Source organism: Oscarella lobularis, chromosome 13, assembly GCF_947507565.1.
Source record: "Oscarella lobularis chromosome 13, ooOscLobu1.1, whole genome shotgun sequence".
NCBI lineage: Eukaryota > Metazoa > Porifera > Homoscleromorpha > Homosclerophorida > Oscarellidae > Oscarella > Oscarella lobularis.
The window spans coordinates 1646510-1669340 of NC_089187.1; the positions used below are offsets into that span (position 1 = coordinate 1646510).

General features: G+C 45.1%; 4 protein-coding genes across 5 annotated transcripts; 1 reads left to right on the plus strand and 3 right to left on the minus strand.

Moving 5' to 3' along the window:
* Positions 1 to 17: 17 nt before the first annotated feature.
* Positions 18 to 5657, plus strand: LOC136194612 (uncharacterized). The gene is made up of 14 exons (XM_065983797.1): positions 18 to 868; positions 926 to 2753; positions 2819 to 2983; positions 3033 to 4040; positions 4104 to 4402; positions 4451 to 4501; positions 4563 to 4666; positions 4725 to 4823; positions 4892 to 5001; positions 5056 to 5143; positions 5200 to 5296; positions 5355 to 5448; positions 5499 to 5582; positions 5637 to 5657. Exons 1-12 carry the CDS (start codon positions 92 to 94, stop codon positions 5424 to 5426), a joined length of 4698 nt encoding a protein of 1565 aa, XP_065839869.1. The 5' UTR covers positions 18 to 91; the 3' UTR covers positions 5427 to 5448; positions 5499 to 5582; positions 5637 to 5657.
* Positions 5658 to 8737: 3080 nt separating this feature from the next.
* On the minus strand, positions 8738 to 16052 carry LOC136194652 (uncharacterized). Its single transcript, XM_065983848.1, has one exon. The coding sequence runs from the start codon at positions 16024 to 16026 to the stop codon at positions 8839 to 8841; it is 7188 nt and encodes a 2395-aa protein (XP_065839920.1). The 5' UTR covers positions 16027 to 16052; the 3' UTR covers positions 8738 to 8838.
* A 1057-nt stretch (positions 16053 to 17109) lies between these two features.
* Positions 17110 to 18126, minus strand: LOC136194879 (rhodopsin-like). Its single transcript, XM_065984128.1, has one exon. The coding sequence runs from the start codon at positions 18124 to 18126 to the stop codon at positions 17110 to 17112; it is 1017 nt and encodes a 338-aa protein (XP_065840200.1).
* Positions 18127 to 18975: 849 nt separating this feature from the next.
* LOC136194614 (fibroblast growth factor receptor 3-like) lies at positions 18976 to 21612 on the minus strand. Of its 2 annotated transcripts, XM_065983800.1 has the most exons (13): positions 21553 to 21612; positions 21033 to 21491; positions 20938 to 20970; positions 20532 to 20885; positions 20382 to 20474; positions 20224 to 20328; positions 20010 to 20158; positions 19855 to 19956; positions 19710 to 19780; positions 19614 to 19654; positions 19462 to 19567; positions 19159 to 19310; positions 18976 to 19099 (listed from the first exon to the last, which is right to left on the minus strand). In XM_065983800.1, exons 1-12 carry the CDS (start codon positions 21596 to 21598, stop codon positions 19184 to 19186), a joined length of 1686 nt encoding a protein of 561 aa, XP_065839872.1. In that variant the 5' UTR covers positions 21599 to 21612; the 3' UTR covers positions 18976 to 19099; positions 19159 to 19183. The 2 variants fall into 2 exon arrangements, with proteins under 2 accessions (XP_065839872.1, XP_065839871.1); XM_065983799.1 differs by lacking the exon at positions 18976 to 19099 and having other exon boundaries at positions 19106 to 19310.
* Between the last annotated feature and the right edge of the window lie 1219 nt (positions 21613 to 22831).

Consider the following 22831-nt stretch of genomic DNA (forward strand, 5'->3'; position numbering starts at 1 on the left):
CGATAATCAGTCGGACATTCTGTACGCCGGCTCGACTGATTATGTCCTCGTCGTGAGCTGGAGCAGTTTCTACGACGCAGAATCAGATATAATGGCGTATTTTTGGTGCGTCGGGACGTCGCCGTACGAGTGCGACACGTCGCCCATGGAAGAAGTCGTCGCCAACGTCACTCAAGTTGTCTGCGAAGCGTGCATTGGAAAGTTCGTCGACAGAGTTACCTATTTCTCGACGGTCGTTGCTGTAAATTGGGCCCTGCGAAATTCGTCTAACTCGTCGCTTGGCCCTCTGATCGACTTGACGCCGCCCGTAATCAGCTTTGTACGCGAAGGCGATAGCGGATCAGTTGACTTGGACTTGCAAATGGCGACGACGTATCTCAAGGCAAACTGGGCCGCCGACGACTTCGAAAGCGGTATATATGAGTATGACGTCGTAATCGTTCCGGGAGATTATCGCGCCGCTGCCGGTAATCAGACGGAGTGGATATTCGATAACGTGACGTTGACATTTGGCGAAAGTTACCACGTTGTACTTACCGTCACAAACGGTGCTCAGCTGACTTCAAATCCTTCAAGCGACGGCGTCGTTATTAGCGACAAAAATGCGGCCGTTATAGACGACCATCTTCCGGTGTCTTTGTATACGAACGACATCAACGTTGATCTCCAACAGCCACCTTTTCCGCCTCCTGAGAATGCGGAGCCGCAGGACGAAGGGGGTCCCGATCGGACGACGGGACTTCTTGAAATTCCCGCGTACGCGTTTCCCGACGGAACGGACGTGGAAGTCTATCAATTGACATTTGACGGTTCTTCTCTTCCGCCGGGCGTTATAAACCCGAATGACGAGCTACCGCCGGAGGAGGGGGTAAGAACAACGCTAACTGTATATTTGATTTAAAATATAAGATTTTAATTGTTTTAGCTAACTTACGCTGATTTCTCTGCGTATTTGTCCGTATCGTCAGCGTGGAACGAGAGCAGCCGGTCTCCGGTGTTTCGCGTTAGTATTAATGCTTCCGTTTTTGAAAAGAAAGGCGAAAGCTCCGCTTTGGTATGGGTCTTCTTCTGGAAGGATAGCAATTGGGAGTTTTTGGGCCAAACAGCTGAAAATTCGAGCGACGAAACAACGCTCTCTGTGGAAACAAAAGGCGTCGTGAAGGACGGCGTTCAAACGGTTCTGTACTACAATTTCAGCGACGGTCACGCTTTCGCTGTGAGCAACGCTAACGCAAACGGCGAAATCGGTCAAAACGCTCTTACTCTTCCCGTATTGAGAACGCGGGGAAGAGCGAGCGGAATGCCTCTGCATTGGGAATTGACGCCTATTCAAGGCTTTTGGTCATCTGTTCCTCGCCGGGGTGTCACTTTCTTTGACAAAATGGAAAGTTTTCGCGTTGTCCGTCTCAACGTTCGACCAGCGAAAGGCGCCACTTTTGCCTGCGCGAAGTTTCGAATTTTCGCCGACGAAAGTCACCCGAATGCTAAAGTGGAACGGGCTGAGACGACTATAACGCTTTTCGCTTCAAAGCGATTCCCATACGGCGTCGTCCAATTCTTGCAGCAACGTAGCCAGCCTATTGTTTTACCGGAGAAGGCCAGGACCGTCTTTCTCTCGGTCGGCCGCTTCCGTTCCGACCCCAAATACGAAAACCTACCGGTGACGTTTAAAACGAGAATCGAAGACCAAAGTGGCAACCCGGTAGCCCGTCAAATAATAATGTCTCGAGACGTGTGGCAAATTTTCGGAAAGGAGCCGACTCTGGTTGATTTTACCGTTGTCAATGACGATATTCCCGAGCTCAATACTACGTACAATATCGTCATATACTCTGCGTCGCCTCACGCTGTTCCAGGTGTAAACTCGAAGATCGGTGTTGTAGTGGAAGAAAACGACTTTCCGTACGGCGTTATTGACTTCGGCTCAAGTGGGACTGTTTCCTTTGAGGAAGACGACGATACTATCAATATACCCGTACGACGTTCGCGAGGGCTTCACGGTTGCGTAACGGCGTTTTGGACGATTAGGCAAAAAATTCCAGCCTATAGATCGTTTGTTCTCGCGGGAAATACCCACCTCAAACTACCTGATAGTTTTGCCGTTCAGTTCAAAGAAAACGAGACAACGGCAAACATCAAAATTCAGGTTTTGACCGATTCTGTTTCTCAGCTGGAGAAGGTGTACGAAGTCGTTCTAACTGACGCGAGAAACAAATCTCGACTTGGAAATCACACTTCTTATGAAATCCGAATCATTCCTAAGAATCATCACGCTCCCACGTTCCCCACGGCGAGAGCTCTGGCTGTGATCGACGACGCTAGCGTTATTAAGAACTTCGACTCAGTTTATCAGGTGACTGCTCACGATCCGGATCTCGGATTGAACGGTCTCGTGCGCTACAAGATGACGGGCGGAAACTGCGATTTTTTGCGTATTGACGCGGATAATGGGACAGTTTTCTTCGTCGGTGCGTTTTACGATCGTCTGAAGGAATCCTCTTTGTCTTGCCACGTTGAGGTTTCTGCGGAAGACTCGGGTGAACGGAGGCGCTGGGAGGCAATGCGCATTGACGTCAATGTGAAGTACGATTTCACTTGCCCGCCTGGAACTTTCTCCAGCTCGGGCCATCTCCCGTGTGAGCCGTGCAAAGAAAACACGTACCAATCCTCATTCGGCTCGAAAACGTGCGTCCAATGTCCTCCTGGGACGTTCGTCATCAAAAGGGGTACTATTTCAGCCAATAATTGTAAAAGTGAGATTTAGTTTCAAGTTTTTTTATTCAGATAATTACTGTAAGCTCGTCTGTTTTTTTTATAGGACCTTGCCGGCCAGGGCACTATTCTAAAAGCGATGGATTAGAAGAATGCGCTCCTTGTCCGAGAGGAACATTTCAGAGTCAACCTGGAATGGTTTCTTGCGACAGTTGTCCTTTCGAAATGACGACAAAAGGATCCAGTTCTTTAGACAGCAGCCACTGCATCGGTTCGCTTATTATCCACCAGAAGTCGCCTTATGATTTTCTCTTTTTTAGGTGACAGAGACGGAGATGGCATTCCTGATTTAGCCGATAACTGTTTGCTTGATCCTAACCCCGATCAGAGCGACTTTGATTCCGACGGTCGCGGCGATGCGTGCGACTGCATTCCACCAAGACGGCCCAACAATCCTTGCTTCGTCGACGATTCGGCGCTGTGCCGGCAGCAAAACCAGACATTCGATTGCTGGTGTTCATTTGGCAGGGGTGGAAGACGATGCGAAAAGGAAGCGGACGAATGCGATGGCCATCTGTGTGCCAATGGATCGACATGCGTTGACTTATTTGGTCTGTACGAGTGCTCGTGCCCATCTGGTGCGTGGGGATTTCACTGCGGTTACGACGAGCCTCTTCGGTTGAGTGTGGTGGAAAATTCAGCACTTGAACATCGTGTTTCTCGTATCACGTCGGAAAATAACGACTGGGATCAGTTTACCACTCAACCGTTTCGTCACACGATTATATCGGGAAACGACGCTGGGTGGTTTCGCATGGACAGAGACACAGGTGGTCTTATCGTATCAGGGGATATAGACAGGGATACGACCTCTTCCGTCGCTCTCACGATCGCCATCAGTGAGCACCGCCGACAGAGAAGTCGATTTGCAACTCGCTCTACACGCGTTGGCGTTGTCGTGGACATTCTGGATGTGAACGACAATGCGCCGCAGTTTCTTGACGGTGGATGGTACAGTGAAGGCGCTCTAGCAGAGGGAGCGATCAAAGGGGCTATTATTGGAAGGATTCGAGCCTCCGATCCAGATGACGGACCAAATGGGGAAATAAGATATTTCAATAAGGAGCTGGACGAAGACGCCGCACATTTTTTTGTTGATGAAATATCTGGCGTTGTGTCTTTGAAAAAGTCGTGGTGGTGGAAGCAAAGCGAAAGGCGGTATGTTCTTCTTTCTTTCGTAGCGATGGATCGAGGAGATCCATCGCGAGAAATGTCTCTTGAAGTCCGTATTTGTCGTTTTGGCTTTGCAGGAAAGACCTGTGAAAAAGGTATCACACGAGTCTGTACTTGAATATTTACGGTTGGCTAACTAATAGTGTACTTCTCAACAGAATTACTGTGTCATGCCCGTCAGTGCAGTTTGTGTGGAAATGGAGTTCGCGATCCTGGCGAATCCTGCGATGACGGAAACAACGATGATTTGGACGGATGCGGAGCGCAATGCATCTTGGAGGAGTTTTTTGACTGTGACAATAACATCGGCGAGACGACGAAGTGTCGTCACTACGCGGTGAATGTGAATAGCAAAGAAACGTCTATGCTCGATCACTTCATTTGGTATTCGAGGGCATCAGATTACGTTTTTATAGCTGAATCGAAAGCGGTTGATCAAGGCCACATAGGAAGCGAGGTTTAGGGGAAATTTCCATCTTGTTGATGTTCATTTCACGCTTTGCAGGATTGGAAGTATATTGAGTTTACTATGCCATTTGCGAGGGAAAATGAAGAGGTGAGTTAGACTTTTAATTCCTTATGTATCTTTCCGGCAATTTAACCGGCAATACACCTAGGTTCTGCTGGCTTGGGGAGAAGCTGTTGAAGTTCTCAAAAGATTCTCCTTACATGAAGCAAATTCCATACTTTCGAGCGTATTCGTTCACGGAAACAAATCCAAGTAAATTTTTTTCTGAAACACTCGAAAAGGTTATCATGTTGTAATTGTTATTTCTTAGGTCGAGGCTACTTATAGAACGAAAGTTGCCTGTTAGTCTGAAAGACGTTATTCTGCTCGTTGCCTATAAACATCACGGGATGCCAGATAATTTGCCAAAGTAGGAGTTTTTATTTATGTAATTATAGAAACGTCTCTTGAAATTGTTTGCATTTTGATGAATCCTAGGATTATTAATATGGTTGCTACAGACAGAAATGGGGCAACGTCGCCTACAGTGAGCATCCATGTTACTTTCGTTGGAACAAATAGCCACGCACCAATACTGAGAGTATCTCGTAAGTGGGAGACTGTACCAGTATGATCTACTTATCTTATCGCGTGCTGAACAGAGCAAGTGGCGCATTTCACAGAAAATTCCGCCCAAGCGACGAGCATAACTAACGGATCTCTTTCTCTAAGTGATCCAGATCACATTTTGTACGAATTGTCTATATGAGACGTTTGAGACTTAAGTCTGAAACGATCAATTTTAGCTATCCTATTCAATGGGGAAAAATAATTCTATCGTGCCTCCAGTGCGACGAAGAACGCCTTTTTATTAACAAATCTTATGTTGGAATCAATTCATCGGTAAGCTTGCTAGCTGTCTAAGTTTGGTCGGCTTGTACTGACGAATACTCAATCTAAGTACTTCAATTTCAACGGCACTTACGTCCTAAAAGGCAACGCTTCGACGGAAGTTTACAGAGAGACCTTCTGAACAACGTTTCCTACCTAAACTGGTACATTTTTTATGTATACTTAGTTGCTCCTAGGGACGATTTCTTTTCAGGGCCAAGGAGCCAAGAAGGCCTCTTAATCGAAATGTAACCTTTGTTGTAAGCGACGGAGTTCACGCGTCTACTGCTTTGACAAAGTATGTGTGTGATTATGTAGCATTATAATTTTTGTGGAAGTCTTGTGCCTATAGAATCGCCATTGCTAATATGAACGACAGACCGCTCCTTTTGGTCAACGGTGGTGAGGAAAGGGTAAAAGTTGCATTTACTGAGGGCCAGAATTTTGTCAATTTGACAAATCAAGTTCAAATTTTCGACGAGGACGAAGGCGATTTTATTACTAGGTAAACTTGTTCTTTTTGTGAAATGGAATAGAATTCACTTTTTAGAGCTACTGCGACCCTTGATTCAAAGGACTTTGACAGTTTCCTTTGGTACAACGCGACGACTTTTCCGTCTGGTCTTACGGCGAAATACAATGGTTCTCGGAGAACTTTGGTTGGTCTACATGTGCATGCTTTGCGTACGCTTTTGAATCTTATATTTCAGACGATTGAGGGAAAGAATACTCGAATGGTTTACAATCGTGCTCTCCTCTCCGTCCAGTTTTACAATCAGCTGTCCTCACCTGCATTGATTCCTTCTCACACAAGGTACGTTTCGTAGCAACTGGGAACGAATCTCCTAGCGTAACTATTTATATGTAGGCTTATAGCGATCACAGTAGAAGACCAAGAAGCGGCCAGCAACGTCGTGAACATCGAGGTTAGAACTTTATTCAATAACGCTTTATGAAACGCTCTGATTATTCTTTTAGGTAAACGTCATGGGAGTTAATGATCGTCCAGTCTTGCGATTTGGTGGCGATCGCGAAAGCTACGCACCGAATTCCGTTTATCTAGTGCGCAGGCGAGTCTACACGGGCACTTCCAACGGGACAGCCGTTTTCCCCAGCGATCTGATTGTTAACGACGTGGACAGTCGCACCTTAGCTGGAGCTACTCTCCTTCTCTTTGTTCATTCGGGAGATCGACCTTCAGACGACTATCTTAGAGTGGATCGAATTCTCTTGCAGCGAACGAACGTTACGCTTGTCACTTCTTCGGTTCCCTTCACGAAGCTGACGTTCACGGGAAGCGCTCCAGTGGCAACCTATGAAAAGGCATTTAGTTTTGAAAAAAAGATCCTGTCTTTATCTGATCTTTATTTTCAGATTCTTCGAACAGTCTCTTTTGTTTATCACTCCGAACACGGTGAACATCATTCGGTGATAATAATAAAGGCGTCTGTCGTCGACGATCTCGGCGCCTTCAGCGACACGGTTTTTGTTTTTATGCAAATTCCGTGACTGCGATATTAGAAAGGCAAAATAGCCTGAGGACTTTTGGGCAAGTATGCGTACGTTGACAATCACTCGATAGAATATATGATTCAGTACTGTAATGAATTGTCTATATTCTTTCAGTGTAGCAGCCCCTTTTGACTAGGAAAAGACGTTAAGCCACGGTTAGGCCACTGTGATCAAGGAACCCTTGCAGGTGCAACTACTCATACAGCTGCGTCGTTGTCTACTGCGTCCAACGCCTGTTCTAGTCTTAGATGTCATTGTGTCAAGGTTCCTAACCGTAACCGTCGCCCCCAACACTTAGCACCCATAGCAGATAAAGCTAAAGACTCAGTACTTTTCATAGATATATTCATATCGCAATGGTCTAAACCACGTGCCGATACGACCCAGCCAATGATCAATATTGGCGTTCCGGAAAATTCCCCTCTGCGCAGCCTTGATACTGCTGTCTACGAAAAGGCTCCAAATCGATCGTTGGTCGTGTCTTACTTAGCTTGCACAGGTTATGGACGATTTTTGTTCTTTCTTCACTTTGCCAGTGGGGGCCCTAATCATCGTTTACAGAACCAATTGAAGACCTACAGTAAGCAGGTGGGCTCCACTTCAATTAATAGCGAATTTTTTTCTTATTACCGGTATGTGATTCTACGTCCGGGACTTTGCAAATTCCAGCAGCCGCAAGCGTTCACATAATCGCACGGAAATGTGGCAATCCTCGATCCTTCGACGTTTGTGTTCAGATGGTCCTTACCGGGAACCTCTATTTCAACAGCACGAACTGAAATCACGAGGTATCCAATCCGATCGATCGATTTAGGCAGCTCGACTTACCCTCAACAAGAACATGGCGAGTGCGCGATCGAGGCACGAGATTCCGGGGGCTCTTTTTGCGATCTCGCGCCTCCGAATTATGTCCGAGTTCGTGCATTCGTCTCATTCTAGCTACTTATAATTGATAGTCTCGCCCGTACGTCTTCGCTCATAGCAGTGCGTGAAGTGTGCGTCCTTGAATCACGGCACGGGCCGAGGTGATGTCTAAAAATACCATACAGGACCTTATCGTAATTATGAATTTAGAGATTTATTGAAGAATAGAAAAGATAAAGAGACTACCAGGTTTGCACCGCATCCCATTGGGCCTCGGTGGTGTAGGGCGTGCACTTAGGGAGTTTGCTCTCTGTTGCGCGCATAACGGGTGAATTGCGCGCATGTTGCCATTGTTTCTGCTCTGGGTCATAGTTTCAACGTTATGGGGGGAGGGAGGGGCTCACGAGAAAGGGCAATGGCTTATAAAGACAGGATCAAAGTTGCCCTTCTTCTCTATATATCTGTTCTTTAAAGCAGCGATTTGTTATTGTAGACGCAAGCCCGCAGTGTGCGTCACAGAGAGCATAGCGGGACAACAAAAATGTAAATTAGGGCTCCCATACAGAAACGTGCATTCGTGCTCGCTATGCAACTACGGTAGTTAGCGATGCATTAAGGTTTAGGGCAGCTGCCAGTAGGTAGGGTGGTCTCTAGCCTCGTACCCAGGCCCTTTCTCCTGATGCGAGTCCCGGATGGACTCGCGGAGAAAGGGCCTGGGTACGAGGCTAGGTGGTCTCCTGATATAGCTAGGCTTGTAGCTTCCTTCCCAAACGTGCTTAGCTGGCAGCTGCCACCCTTTTAGATCATTTCTATGGATTCTAAGGTAATTTACTTTAGGATGCTTAGAATATAGGCGTCACTCGTTTTAGATCAAAAGATTGGTAAATTCTCTAACAGGCCTTCTCTGTCAGTAGCAGCGTTTTTTACTAATTAACAGTCCAAAAATCTCATTCTGCTTATCTGCCCCATTCAGTGCCTACCTTTCACACAGTCTCCAGTATGGCCTGTTTACAAACGATTTTCTTAAGGTGTACGTACTACTTGGTGTTCAAATGCTTTGAAATTGTCATGGTCGACCATTTGAGAGCACGTGTACGAGAACAAACAAAATTACGAATAACAGCTAAAAAATAACACATGTCACAAAGAGAATGCAAGACAGCAAAAAGTAACAGAAATCAGGTTTGTTGAAGGAATTTCCCGTGAGCTGATGGGGCCAGAATCAGTTGGCTTACGCGATCAAACAGGAAGAGTTCTTCTCTAGCACTTTTCTTTTCGTAAGCAGCAAAAAGCGTCCTTATGACGGCGTGGTTGTGCAGAGCAACGTAAGATCGACCGAACGAATCAGATGCTTTTTCAATGCCAGCGAGGGCATCTATGCTAAATGCTCCTTTCTTTGGCATGAAACTCCGTAGTAGGTGAGAAAACTGTGAATTTTTAAGGGCGTTTTCACTCATGTAGTCGTATTCTGCTGAAGCTTTTAGTTCGTTGCTGAACAGCAGCGGTCCATCTGTTTTAGTTGCCGTCTGCATTGAAGACATACCTTTTGACAAAAACTCGGCTTCTTTTATGTCTTCTTTTGCATCAAACGCAAAATGGTCAATAACTTCTTCAACGATTTTTAGGCCTTCTTTTGTCATGGCACTAGTTGTGGCAATTGCTAATTTGGCTGAGATGGCAGGAATGTCAGCTGCTCCGCCAGCATTAGAAGCGGAACTGTAGCCGATTGATTCTGTAGCGGACGCCGCAGGATCTGTTACGCCCAGACCGTACGTTTCGGCACCATCAGCGATGGTGTCTACCATTCCTTCTGCTAATCCGATTCCAGCAGAAAGTAAAATAGTCTTGTATGAATGTCGTCCGCTAACTGCCGCTGTTGCAGCGCCTTTTGCCCCATCTAAAGCTGTAGTGACCACGTGTTTCAATTTTGGCATTTTTTCGCCGCCTATACCGTCAGTGACCATGCTGATGGCATCTTTTAGCAGAGTAACACTTGCATCTATTAGAGCTGATTTCCAGTTGTCTCCATCTAGAAAGTCTAAACCCATGGTAACACCAAAATCCCATAAAGCAGCCAGTGCGTCCAACCACATTTGCCCTGTAGCTTCCGCTATTATTGACACAATTTTCATCAGTACTTCTTCCAAAACCCGCAGTACTGCTGCAATTATGCGTCGTACAAGCGATACATATCCGCTTGGGTCAGTTGAACTCAGCAGGTTAAATTCACCATAAGAATATGAATTGTACCCGACAGTTCGCCACCTGTTTCCTAGGTAAGGATCAGGACTAAGGAAAAGGCAGTGAATGGTGTCATACAAGCGTCCTCGCATGTGTACTAAATCATCGCCCAATTCGAAAAGCTGATTATGTCCGTCGTATCCGATATGCATCGTGAAATTTGAGCGTAGTGATGTCAGAATTTCTTGGGCTTCATTTAGTGTTAGAGCAGTTCGGTTGATAATTTCTAAGACTTTGTCGTATCTTGACTCGGATTTTCCTGATGCAGAGTTTCTCTTTCGTCCACAGACATCATAGTCGGCTTCCCATACGGTACTGCCCTTTTCATCAGTTACGTGCACCAGCGAGTCTTTAGTGTCATAGTGAAGGTAAAAATGACTTTGTGTGCTTGCGCCTTCACTTGAATTAAGATAGGTCGTCTTTTGAAGTAACACGTTTGTTGATGCGTAGAAACGCTGGATTTTCTTTGACATGGCAGGACTCGATAGATTTTCCCGAACAAGTTCTTCTTCATAGAGGTCGTTTACGTACCACGTTTGACGGTATGTTACTGGCACTGCTGTAGCGTTGGAACCGAATTTGATGAACACGGCGTCGGCTTTTGTCAAGAGTTTTCCAATTGGCGAGTATTCGAAAGAGGTCTGCAGTGGTCCTCGTAATATTGTTACAGGCTTGTTTCTTGAATTGTAAGTTATTACTGTTCCATTCCACAAGTAGCGGTTTCCCCTTTTGTCGTGTTTAAACGTATAGGAGGAATTATTTGACGTTTCAACTGCTGTAACGTGATTCACAGGCGTTGTTTCTATCAACTTTACATAATCCTCTCCAAAACTAGAAACCTCTCGATACTTATAATTTCCAACGTCAGACTTGCGTACGAGATTGCTGTAATTTCCGTATGAGAATACAACTGGATCAACGCTGTAGCTCTCATTGAAATACAAAGTAGTTTTGTTTATTGATTGGTAGTCCTGGTCATAGCTGACCTCCTCGGAATATATCCTTCTTCCCTTTACATACCTTTCTCTTAAGATAACCCTGCCACTAGGATCAAACTTTGCTGAAAATGAAAATGCAGGTTCGTTTTGCGCCATTCTTTCTACGTTCTGAAGAGTTGTTACAACGTTTGGCAGCAAGGTAGTGGTGAACGATATTCCCCAAGGGTCAAAGCTCTTTTCTGTCTGCAAGCCGTTTCCGTAAAGTTCTTTTGACGGTCTACCTTCTTCGTCGAACTCTAGTGCGGACCATAAAGGTTTATTTGCATTGCTGCCATCGAATATTTGATTTATTCGGTTTTTGTCGTCGTAATTGTAAAGAAAATTGATCCCGTCTGGATACGTGATCCTTTCAAGACGATTATTGTTGTCAGCGTCGTAAGTGTACGCTAGACTTGTTGTTTGATTGTTCAAACTGACAGTCGTGTTTATCAAAAGACCTCTGCTGCTGTCATAAGCGTTGTTTACATGATAAATTTTTCCACTTTCGGTTAGCCCGTGCTCTTGGTCAATCTTATCCAAGAACCTTTCGTTGTAAGTGAAGTTATGGGCAAAGACAGTTTTTTCGGACTGTCCACTTAGACCAATAATAGATGTAACCTTCTCTTGATCGTTTCGGCGGAATAGAACGACATTTCCAGAAGGATCGGTCTGATTTAGCAGCTGACCAAAGGTATCATGAGCGTACTGGTACCGGCCGCTGTTTCCAAACGCAATTTCAAACGGTGCACCAAATTTGTCGAATTGAGCACGGTATACCAAAGCTCCTTCACGGGCAGTGTTATTTATTACAGTAGCAACAACATCACCTTTAGGGCTGTACCAGTACAGAAGAGTGTGATCAGTGTTTGTCTCTTCCGTCACTGAGACTTGAGCTTGAGAATCTGTTATTCGAGTCTGTTTCCATGGCTTTGCATTTGAGGAATCAGTGGTAATAATATCCACACGATTGCTTAAATACTTCAGCGCCGTTTCTTGCCACACTGATGTGCTTTTGCCAGTTGTGTCAGGCTGTTGGTATGTTCTTCTAATTATTGTGATACGCCCAAAATCGTCTTTTTCAAAGAACATGGTTTCGTGTGACAAATCAGATGCATAATGTATTGGAGTGCGTTTGGCAATTCCGCCAAAGTTGTCATAAACATTATTTTGAATTAGCTCGCTTTCACTCTCCTTTTCGTTCAGCAAAAGCGTTGATCCAAGAGTTCTATCCAATTTGTCATAAATGTCATATACCGAAGTTCCAAACATTGAGGTTGTATTTTTGAAATACATGGCAGTTGGAAAGTCAGCACAGACACTGGGCATTTTGTCGCAGAAGCCAAACGTTGTTTCGACCATTTTACCAAAACTTGAATTGACCTTCATTTCACGAAAAAATTCGTCGTACGTGTGAATAATTCTTTCGCCAGTTGACCGCATTTCAGCAAGAAGTTCCCCATTGTGTCCATAAAGCCAGTTTTTGCAGACGTCGCGTGAGGAGCAAAGGGAAGTTTGAAACCTGCCATTAACATCATATTTCATCGTCTTGTTGGCCACTTGAACTCCCGACAAACTAACGAAACTTGCGCCAATAATGTTTCCTTTTTGGTCTCTTTGATGAATAATAGTAAGGGTGTGTTCTAGGTCGCTTGGATTACTGGTGTTGCTGCTGCTGAAGATTTCGGAGTGTAGACTTCCGTCTTCGTTGTACTCTCGCTCTGCTCGTTTGACGGTAGCGACTTTTGAGTAGTCGATTTCAGAATTAATTTCTCCGTAATTAGAGATAGACGTTTCTGTAGCTACAGAAGCCAGTCCGACGAACCAACTGTAGCCATGATAGAGTGGCTTCAAATAGTCAATTTCAAGTGTTTTGTTATACATACTGGAATACAAATGAGGATACGGCTTTGACTGACTACTGATGTCGTTCGACACGGAAATTGTCTTCGTCGGCAAGCCATAAGAGTTAAAGACGACGACTTTTACCTTATGCAGCGTAGTTTGTGGCGAGCCGTAGTATTCTGAGTAAACGGAATTCTCCTGATCAATGAGCGAAACAAAATATGATCCAAAAAGAAAGCCAGGAGATAGTGCACTAGGTATCCTTGTCATGAGCTGCCACTGGTTTGTCTGGGTCGAAAGCAGTATTGGAGTAATTTTATCAGCGTCGCATTTGTAGGTGGCGGTGGACACTGGATGACCATGCGTGTGCTTCACGAAGTCTGTGCTGTAGGTTGTCAGTTGGGAGTGACCAGTAGGGCTATGATAACCAAAGACGAACTCAAAGCCGAGAGATCCGTACCCTTGCGTGTGCCTACCGTATCCTCTGTATACGTACTTTGTCGTTATGACATTGTTGGGATCGTCACTCGCTGCATTTGAATGACTTATTTCTTGCACCAAAAATTGAGAGAAGGGCGTGAAATCGACGTATGGCTGTCTAGTCGCAGTTGTTTTTGGATCTGGCCACGCTGTACATGATTGTTTTGGTGCACTCCCTTCCGGAATATAAGCGTCCTTGTTAGTCATTCGGGAGTACGCAATAGCCGTTGTCAGGTCATGCCCATCTTTCATTTCGGTTAGCTTGTTGAATGGTACATCTACAAGCAGACTTGACGGAAGAAGGTAAAAGTTTGTTGCCAATTCGCTACAGTAAGGTTTTTTGTCTAAGTAGCGCACACGGACAATTCCAATGTCTGTTTTACCATCTCCAGTAAAATCAGAGTAATAAAGAGAATTTGCCTCATCGTAATATTTTCCAGTCAAGTTTGCGGAGGGAATAGGCGGATAACTATACTCGCGAAATTTCCTTACTGGGCGCAGGTAGAGAACCCAAAGCCGAAGCCCGGTAGACGTGCTCTTTCCGGGGTTGACAGCCAAGATTTCAGGTATATCATCGCCATTAATGTCATTGGCAAATACAACCGTTCCCTGAGGAAAATCGCTGTTCATCGACTCTTCTATAGCACCAGTGAATATCCCATTGCCTTTGCTTTCGAAACGATAAAGATACCAAGCGGACTTGCTAGTTGAGCTAATAACAAGATTGGTAGCGCCTCCTGGAATTGGAGCAAAAAACGAAGTTATTGATTTTGAGTCAAATATATTATGAAATCCATACGGCGTCTGGTTCTTAACGACAAAGTCAAATTTTCCGTTTCGTAGAGATTTTGCAACTAGAATATCAATTGTAGCCGGGTTCAGTTCGACCATAGTAAGTTCTGGTGAGCCATCTCCGTTTAAATCTTGCAGTAAAACATTTCTTGTAATGCCATCGTTTTTATTCTGAAAACTGTAAGGTTCACTTAGAGTGACCGACTCTGAACTCAAGTCGATTGTCCAAATTTTCCATCCGTCTGCTTCAAGGCAAGAAATGATTACATCTTTAGCGAAGTCGTCTGTTACGTCACCATACATAACAGAGCAGTTTTGTGTGTACTGGAAAGTGATACCATTAGAGTAGGCGGTCAGCTTTCCCGTTGGCGCCACATCAGTCTTATGATTTTTGCTTACTTCCAGAATGTAGACTGGCGGCATACTTAAAGTACATGAACCATTCTCTGAGGTTAGATGAGGTTGAGGTCCATTTGTAAGCACTACTGCTATCAGATCAATTTTCCCTTCTCCTCTAGAATTGTCTTCAAATACAGTAAAAGATGTGGAGTGAAACTCGCCCGTAGCTTTATAAATCGCGTTTTCGTAATCGAGCAGACTCGGCCAGCAACTGCAGAAGACCTCGGTAGTGCCACATACAAATGGCTCTGTTGGCTGAAATTTAGACACGATGTTCGAAGTGTAGAAACTTTTACCGTTACTCAAATAAATGTTGACGCGAAGTCCTACTTTGCTGTCGTACTGAAAAAACATTAGGTCGGTCAGACCGTCACTGTTTGCGTCGGCAGACAGTTGCACATTCGCTTCTGTGGCTGACACTGCTAAAGGATAAATTATTGGTTCGTGCTTATGCATATTACAGAATGCAGCAGATTTAAATGCTCCTGAACTTGTATCGTTTTGAATTTTGGGAGAGAAGAGCGTAAACATGCCGGAGTCATCTGTTGTTGTGTTTAAGGGAAAAGGCCACGCTATCGGCTCAGTATCATCGCTCACCATTTCGTACTGAAAACGAAAGGGCCGTTGACACTTTTCATAGCAACCTGAGCATACAGTAATAGTGTCTATTAGGCTCACTCCATTCAGGGTTGAAATGGCATACGTAATATTATATCTACGAACCGGTTTCAGTACTGAAGGTACTTTTGTTTTTTCTGACAAATTTTCATTTGTTGGCATCGCAGAATATGTAGTTACTCTTCTAAGACGGCGGGAAATCCGCTGTATCGAACCGGAATAATAAGTCTCTATCTCATCAGGGCGAGGCTCGTAGTCAAAAACTACAGCTGCTTGGTCTTCAGCGTAGGTAATGTTGGACATGTAAATTTCAGAATTGTCTTTGCCGTTCCCATCATATGCAATATTGACTTCGTTTCCGTACGGATCAATTTCTTGACTAGGCTTCCATGCTAGTATTACAGTTCTGTTCGCAGTTTCTGCTAACACTCTCGAATTGATTGTTCTACCATAGGTGATAAGAACTCCATCGGAACTACTTGATATCCAGTAAAGCGGTCCATCGGCCGAGCGGTAACCAAACGGCTGGTAAAGGGTCTTGTCAAATTCTTCTGAGTAGTACTTCGATCCGTCGTAGACGTCAGCATTGAATTCCGTATCGGGAACGGGAACAAGCTGCTTGCCTCCCACGCAGTAAACGTCGTTAGCTGTGAAGTTTACCATGTCGGAATATCCGTTTTTCAGCCTCTTTCGAGGACAGCGAGAAATTGTTGGAAGGTACGCGAGCGTCCACCCGTAGCCAAATCGTCCGTTGCCAGCGCTGCTGCTGTATTTTAGCAAAAGTCCTGGTTGTCTGCCTCCCGATCCACGAGGCACTTCAAGCGCAATCGAAACCTTGACCCCACCTTGTCCGTCGGCCGAAATGTCAGCAGAAACAACTCCAGGAACCTCTTCAGAATCGAATACGGCGTTGCAGTTTCCGAGTGAACGCGTTTGCGAGGATGATTTGCCAATTAAAACCGCGGCACATGTCATAAAGAGGAAGAGCTGCGATCTTCTTTCTTTCAGCTTTAGCATGAGTTCTCTTGTGTTACTACGGCGTTCAGGTGTAAACAGAACTTGGTCACACGGCATCACGTGAATTCAGAAAAATCCCGTTTAATTAAGTTATAGTCTTCTACAGTAATCGCCATAAGGTCTCGATCACGTGATTATTTATCCGTATGCCTACCGAAAGAACCGGTTGCCTAGCGGTTAGCTAGGTCACCGGCTAAAAAGGCCTCTTTTACGAATCAGCACTTCTCATCGTTTTTCTGTGGCTGAAGATACGTTCGCGAAAGATCGGGGGCCCCGCGACGCGTTGTTCGGGGCCGTCTATGACGGCAAAGTAGTCTGAATAGCTCAAGGTCTCGGTGAACGGACGAGTAAGTATGCACACAGCTGCATTCATTCGCTGAGAGCAGCGAAAATTCGTCGTTTTACAGAAATTTTAAAAATATTGACAAAATAGTCGTCATGAAACAGGTAGACAGTGGGTGTTAAATATTCGAGTGTAGAAGCTTCTGTTCAAATTTTTTCGGTCAATAATGAAAAAACCGGATACAGAACGATGGCTACCAGCAAGCGCCTCTTGATTGCCATCGAGAGCCTTGCTGCCGTATGTGTGAACACTTCACAGTAGCATACACGTTAGAAGCAGCTGCACATATTTCTTTTCCAACCGAGTTATTTAAATGATAGCTTACGTATACAATGTAGTGATCGTTTTATCCGTGTCCAATAAGTCAATAAATATTTTGTTGAATAAGTTCGTTTTTTAGATTCAGCTGATGGATACAAAAGCGCAGAGAGTTAGTGTCAAATTCACGGACGAATTGCGCGGTTTTGTGGAAAAGATGGAGCTCTGGGTTTGAAATTTAAAAAGGCAGCAAAGTGGCGACGCTCGAGCGCGAGGGCACGGTAAGAGCAGTAGTATAGTAGTAGTATTAGCGCGCACATACATTGATTAAATAAACAAGTACTAGCGAAGCTTAGGACCTACTCTGACGCGTAACAACGACATAAGACAGACAACAGTACGATACCTCGAAGTCTAGATGAGAGCTAGGTGCAGTAGGCACGTTTGGTCCGCAGACAATACATGTAAACAATAACCTTTGTCTAAACTATATTACGTCCCGACGACGACGACAATGACGTCGTCTTCGTCGTCGCCGTTCGTCTCAATCTGCGGAGACAGAAGACGTTGCTCAGCTTCTCCTGAAACGTTCTCGCCCAAAAGATGTAGAGCACCGAATTGAGAACGTAGTTGACGCTGAGCAGCACTTTGCACACCGACGTCGCGTAGTTGCGCATCTTGACTTTGAAAAGGTAGCGCGTTATTCTCACCGAAACGTACGGCGCCGAAAACACGACGTTCGTCACGACAATAGCTAGAACGTATCGAAAAGATTTCGATTTAAGGACATGCGATATATTAATATCGGAGTCGTTTTGGCGACGACGACGGCTCGCTTTCCACGCGTCGCTACGAACGGCAATGGGAACGATTTTGACGAGAAACACGACAATAATTATAATCGGTATCAAACTATTGATTCCGAAATAAACGGGAACGAAAGCGCGATCGAGCAAACCGGCATTGCGATCCGATCCCGTACATCGATAATTGCCGTTCGGCAATCGACGCAGCACGTATCGATTCCAGCCGACTAACGGCAGCGTAGCGAACGTCGCCGCGATCGCGACGACGCCGAGCACGATACCCCAAACGCCGCGTCGCGTCAGACGGGGATTCATGGGCCGAGCGACGACGTCATAACGACTGTAAGCGATCGCGGCGACGAGCCAAAACGAGGCGGCGTATTGAAACATGTGCACCCATTGATAAATTTTGCACGAGATCAGGTTCAAATGAGTCGGTTCGACGCCCGATTCCCTATAGAGAATCGGCGAGAGACAGGTGTGGATGCCTCGGATGAGATCGCAGGCGGCCGAGACGAGTACGAGTCGATTAGGCGGGACGTCGCGTATCGTTCGCTTCGTCGTCGCCGTGACGAGAACGACGATGCAGAGAAGAGTTTCGACAATACCCGGCGCTACGGTGGCGTAGACAAAGACGACGGCGAGACGATCGTTGAACGTCGTTTGATTTTCTGGGGAGGAGGAGTTGTTCATCGCGTCGCGGGGAAGAGACTACGCGTTTCTCTCCGATTCCTTTGTGTCTTTGTACCCCGCTTGGCGTTGATTTTGGGTGGGGTTGCGTTTGACGTTCCATCGCCTGGAGCGAAATTCATTCATTGAGCGGCAGGGAGGGCGTTGGTTTTGTCACCTGTGGGTGGGGTGGGCTCTAATTGAACGTCATTGCGGGATCGAAGCTTTGACTGAACGCCGTCTGTTTTCGTCTAGATGAAGGAGAGAAAGGAGTCCCATGACGATCTCGAAGTTGGTCATTATTTAATCGATATAAATATTAATTATTTAAATACATGTCTTTTAGGGGCATAAAGTTGAACGTAAATATTTGGACGACGGGCCGAAGCTGTTCATATACATTGGGCAGTTAGATTCTCACTGAAAAATGTTATCCGTTTACTATATAATTAGAAATCGAAGCGTTTGGACATTCTTCTGCTTCCAAGGGTCTTGATCTCCTCAATACCCTTTCTTTCGAAAACGGGGGCAAAGAGAAGCTAATGAAAAATTAAAGGTATTCTCATACTGTACCCAAAAAATAGGGCACCTGTAAAGCTTCCTTCGCCAGGGACCAGTCTCTCCGAAGAAAGGCACCACAATCATAAGACAAGACCCTAAGGATAAATTGCCCACTTATGTTTTTTGCATATCCCATTCTGCAAGGGTCACGTGATTCCCTACGGCTATTTTCCCCAGAGTCCGGTAAAATGTCTGTCATGACTCTTGTCTGGTAGAAATCGCGCCCTTGCGATCAATTACCTGTTGCGGGATTACGTCTCCGGTGAAGAAGAAAAATCCCCCGGCACCGCATAATGCGGTCTGGGGTCGTATAGTACAATATTTCCAAAAATCCTAGGAAGGCCAAAATGGAAGAGGCGCTGTGGGCAAGGCGGCTCTACCCGAAGTAGCAGCCTGAGGTATTGCCTTCAGATACCGCAGGTACGATTGCCAAACGCTTAGCATGAAAACGTACAGTTTTGTTAGATATCGAGTGCCCGGATATCATGCAAGAACCTTTCTAATGCAGTGTGTGTACAGCCTACTGAACGAGTGAAGAAGACGTATAATCGGTTGTTTCGACGCTATCTTCAATCGTTTTCAGAATCGCGGCAAACGTCGGTCGGTTCGACGGCTCGAATTCCCAGCAGCGCTTCATAAGATCGTTCCTGCAAGAAACACGATCCAAATTGGGCGATATCAACACTGTATCAGCGTTCGAGAACCCGCATTCGATGGCGTGCACAAGAATAACGAAGACCCTCAACAGTAAGGGCGCCGTTTCCCAAAAGGGCCCCCACTTTATAGAACCCGACGTACAATAATTCGGGGCAGTTCTTCGGTCGAGACATCCGGTAATTAGTTCTGGCGTTCAAAAGTAGGCGACCGAGTCGCTCTATAGGAACTCCAGGGTATGGGGTCCCCCCTATAAACATCCGGTTACCAGAAGGCCAGCAAAGCAATAGGCTTACCTAGAGTAGCAATTTCCCAGCAGACAATTCCGAAAGACCAGCTAATAGATAGAGAGTCATAGGCAAAAGTCGAGCCAGTTTTGCCATGTGGCTTACACGTCACTGAGTTCACTGTATAAAGGCGCGCATAGTGCTTCCGGTGCAGTCCACTTGACTGGAATTTGTTCCTGAGAGAGTGCGTGTGTGTGAGAGATAGATAGAGTTGTTCGAATCGAATATAAATAAATTGATTGATTGGTACCAGTTGATGATCAGTCATCATGGCGCGGCCAAAGTCAGCTATTTTCAGACGATCGTTTTCAAAGACTAGGACGTTTCTGACGGCCAAATCGCGATGAACGCACTAGGGGGAGAGACAAGGGCTGATTAATTAAGTTGGGTAATGAGATAACTTGCATTTTGGCTTGCTGCGTATTTCATTCCCGTTGCAATCTGCCGGGCAAAGTCAATCATAAGTCCGCTTGAGATTTCTCCGGCTTCGTAACGTTTGAGATGCAATTTTAAATTTCCCAAAGGCGCGAACTCGAATATGAGGCCAACTTGATCTGAATTTAAAACCGAAATGCGAACTTTTATATAAATAGCGCCTTGTGGCATATAGCACGTCTACCATTGGTCGTAGTTGTCATTCCCAAAAATGATACTATATTATCGTGACGTCCCAAATGGAATAGGATAATGGCTTCCCTTTCCAGACGTTTCGTTTTATCATCCTCTATAGTCGGCTTTAGAACTGATAGAGCAAAGCGATAAACTGTATGTACCTACCTAACAGATACTTGACTGCATACGTCGATTGGCTCAATCCGTTCGTATCATCAACTTCTATTGCTTTAAAAATTTTCGCAAAATGACCCTGCCCTGCCACGATAAAGAACGATTAGGAATCGTCAGGAGAATACAGTACGTTTATTGTACCAATAACGCATTGAATGTGTAATCGTTGCTCTGGCACCATTGGAATTTTATTATTATGCGTCTCTTCCGTATCTTGCACTGACTTCAAAGAGATCGATGTAGACACTGTGTCTTCATTTGGTTTGAGCCGTTTTTGACGACTTCGTTGTATGAAAAAGCAAGTTAGCAAAATTCCAATAGTCAGTAGTATAAGTAATGCAGCAGTAATGGATATAGCAATAGTAGCAGTAGCTCTACTAAGAGTAGCAGTACCGGTAGTAGTATTTGTTCCGACCGTTTCTGTTGACGCCGTTGTCGCAGCGCCGCTACCGCTACCCGTCGTTGTCATTTTTGTAGAATTATTAAAATAAACATCTACGATGTCTAATCATCATAACTTCAATATTGGTAGTTGCGACGTTCTTACCGGTTGTCGAGACAGCAGGTGGGGGAGTCGTTTCTACGTAAAATCGTATTACGTATGCATCCAGCGGACGTTAATTAATTAATTAAGGCGTATACCCCGAAGTTCTATCGTGAGCAGGATATCCTTATCGTCTCGAAAGCAGGCGAACTGAAAACAGGCGAACTTTCTTGATCTAGCCTCCAATCGGTTCTTGATTAGCAATACGCGTTCGTTGAGGTTGTTGTTGACCGGATGACTGCAAAAGGGTTGCGTCGTCCAATTGGCAACGTTGCAGTAGGGAACGTCGTCTTTGTAATCGTCTTGTCCTTTTGTGGCGCTTTTCCACTCGACAGAGTTTCCGGTCTCGTTACTAAAGCAACAGACGGCCAAATCGGTTGCTCCGGACTCCTGTTCTGTGCACGAGGGGCAATTGTAGGCGTGAGAGGAGCCGTTGATATTCAAATTCTCCGTTTCGTTCCTGATACAGCCACCTAGTTTGCTCTGGAACCTTTCTATGGACGTAATCGATGTACATCCTTGCACTCGGGGAACACTTAGTTGTGGACTGATTTGCACTGAATTGGAGAGTTCACGGTACAGTAGGAAAATGAATTACTTCATTGCTGTTTGACTTACATAGAATGAAGTAGCTGGCGAGATATTTTACCCAGATCGACGACATTTCTCGACTTGTTGAGCTACTGCTACTGCTAGTACGGGATCGTTGCATGTGGTTTTAGGCGAGATTGGTGAGGATGTGACCACATCCGGATGAGGATGTGATCACATCATTTATCTGTAATTACATCCCGATGCATCCTTATGAAAACATTTTATCTAAAAACAGCTGTCTATTTTAGGCGTGTTTAAAATTAATTAATAATGAAATGATTGATATAAACGGTTATCTGGGCGTCGTTGCGTTGATTGCTTCCTTATTGTTTCACCTGATTGTATTCATTGTCTGTAGCAGTGTATGTTAGAGGTGTGTTTAGGTTCCGAAATTTAGTTACGTATAATTTTTTGGCAAAGCGTCTCACTTTATCCGGGAAACGCCGAAATAGAAACCTGCTTCTTTCTGACTTTGTGGGGACGCAAGGACGCAACGATGATCGCGAGGAGCCGTGAAGGTGAAGCAAATTATTGCGCTGTGAAAATGACTAGGGGGCTCTCTTTATATTTAGGACGCTAGACGTTCGCTTCGTTCTCGCCCAGCACAAGACGCTCGAGCAAGTTTTTCGCATCCTGGAACAAGCATGAAGCATAAAGGCAGGTAAACAGACACCATAGCGATTTCAAAGGACGAAAGGACCCCTCGACCAAATCTCTAAGCGACACGCATTGTAATACATGTACGAGCAAGCCCAAAGAGCCCCAAAGACTCGGAAGTCGGTTTTCATGTCCGTTATAGCTAGCTGATCATCAAAGTGAAGTCTAAGACATGAAACCCTCAGGCTTAGTTGTATCCCTATATTATCTAGTATCCCTGGTTGTACTAAAGGGAATCCGGAAGTTGGTCTTGGCCTTTTTCATGTGAAATACCGGCGCACTCTGTTTGACCTCGTAGCCATTGTTATACTGATAAAATTGAATAGATTGAACACTATCGGTTATATAGAGTTTCATCCCTGAACTATAGCACACGCTTTTCGTCTTGAATTCCAAATTTTCTGCGTCAAACGATAGGTCTTTAATTGACTCTACTATCTCAAATTTGTCTGCCGGGCCCTAATTAGAATGGCTGATATTAATAAGTACCGGAAGTGGGTCTCTTTTGTGCGAAATTTGAGCGTTAGGGACTATTTGACATTGTAGGGTTCTTATACTAATAAAGTAGAGTTGATCTGGCTCATTTGCTTGGAAATCTGAGAGATGGGATTTTTTGGCATCCCTGAACTATAGCACACGGTTTTTG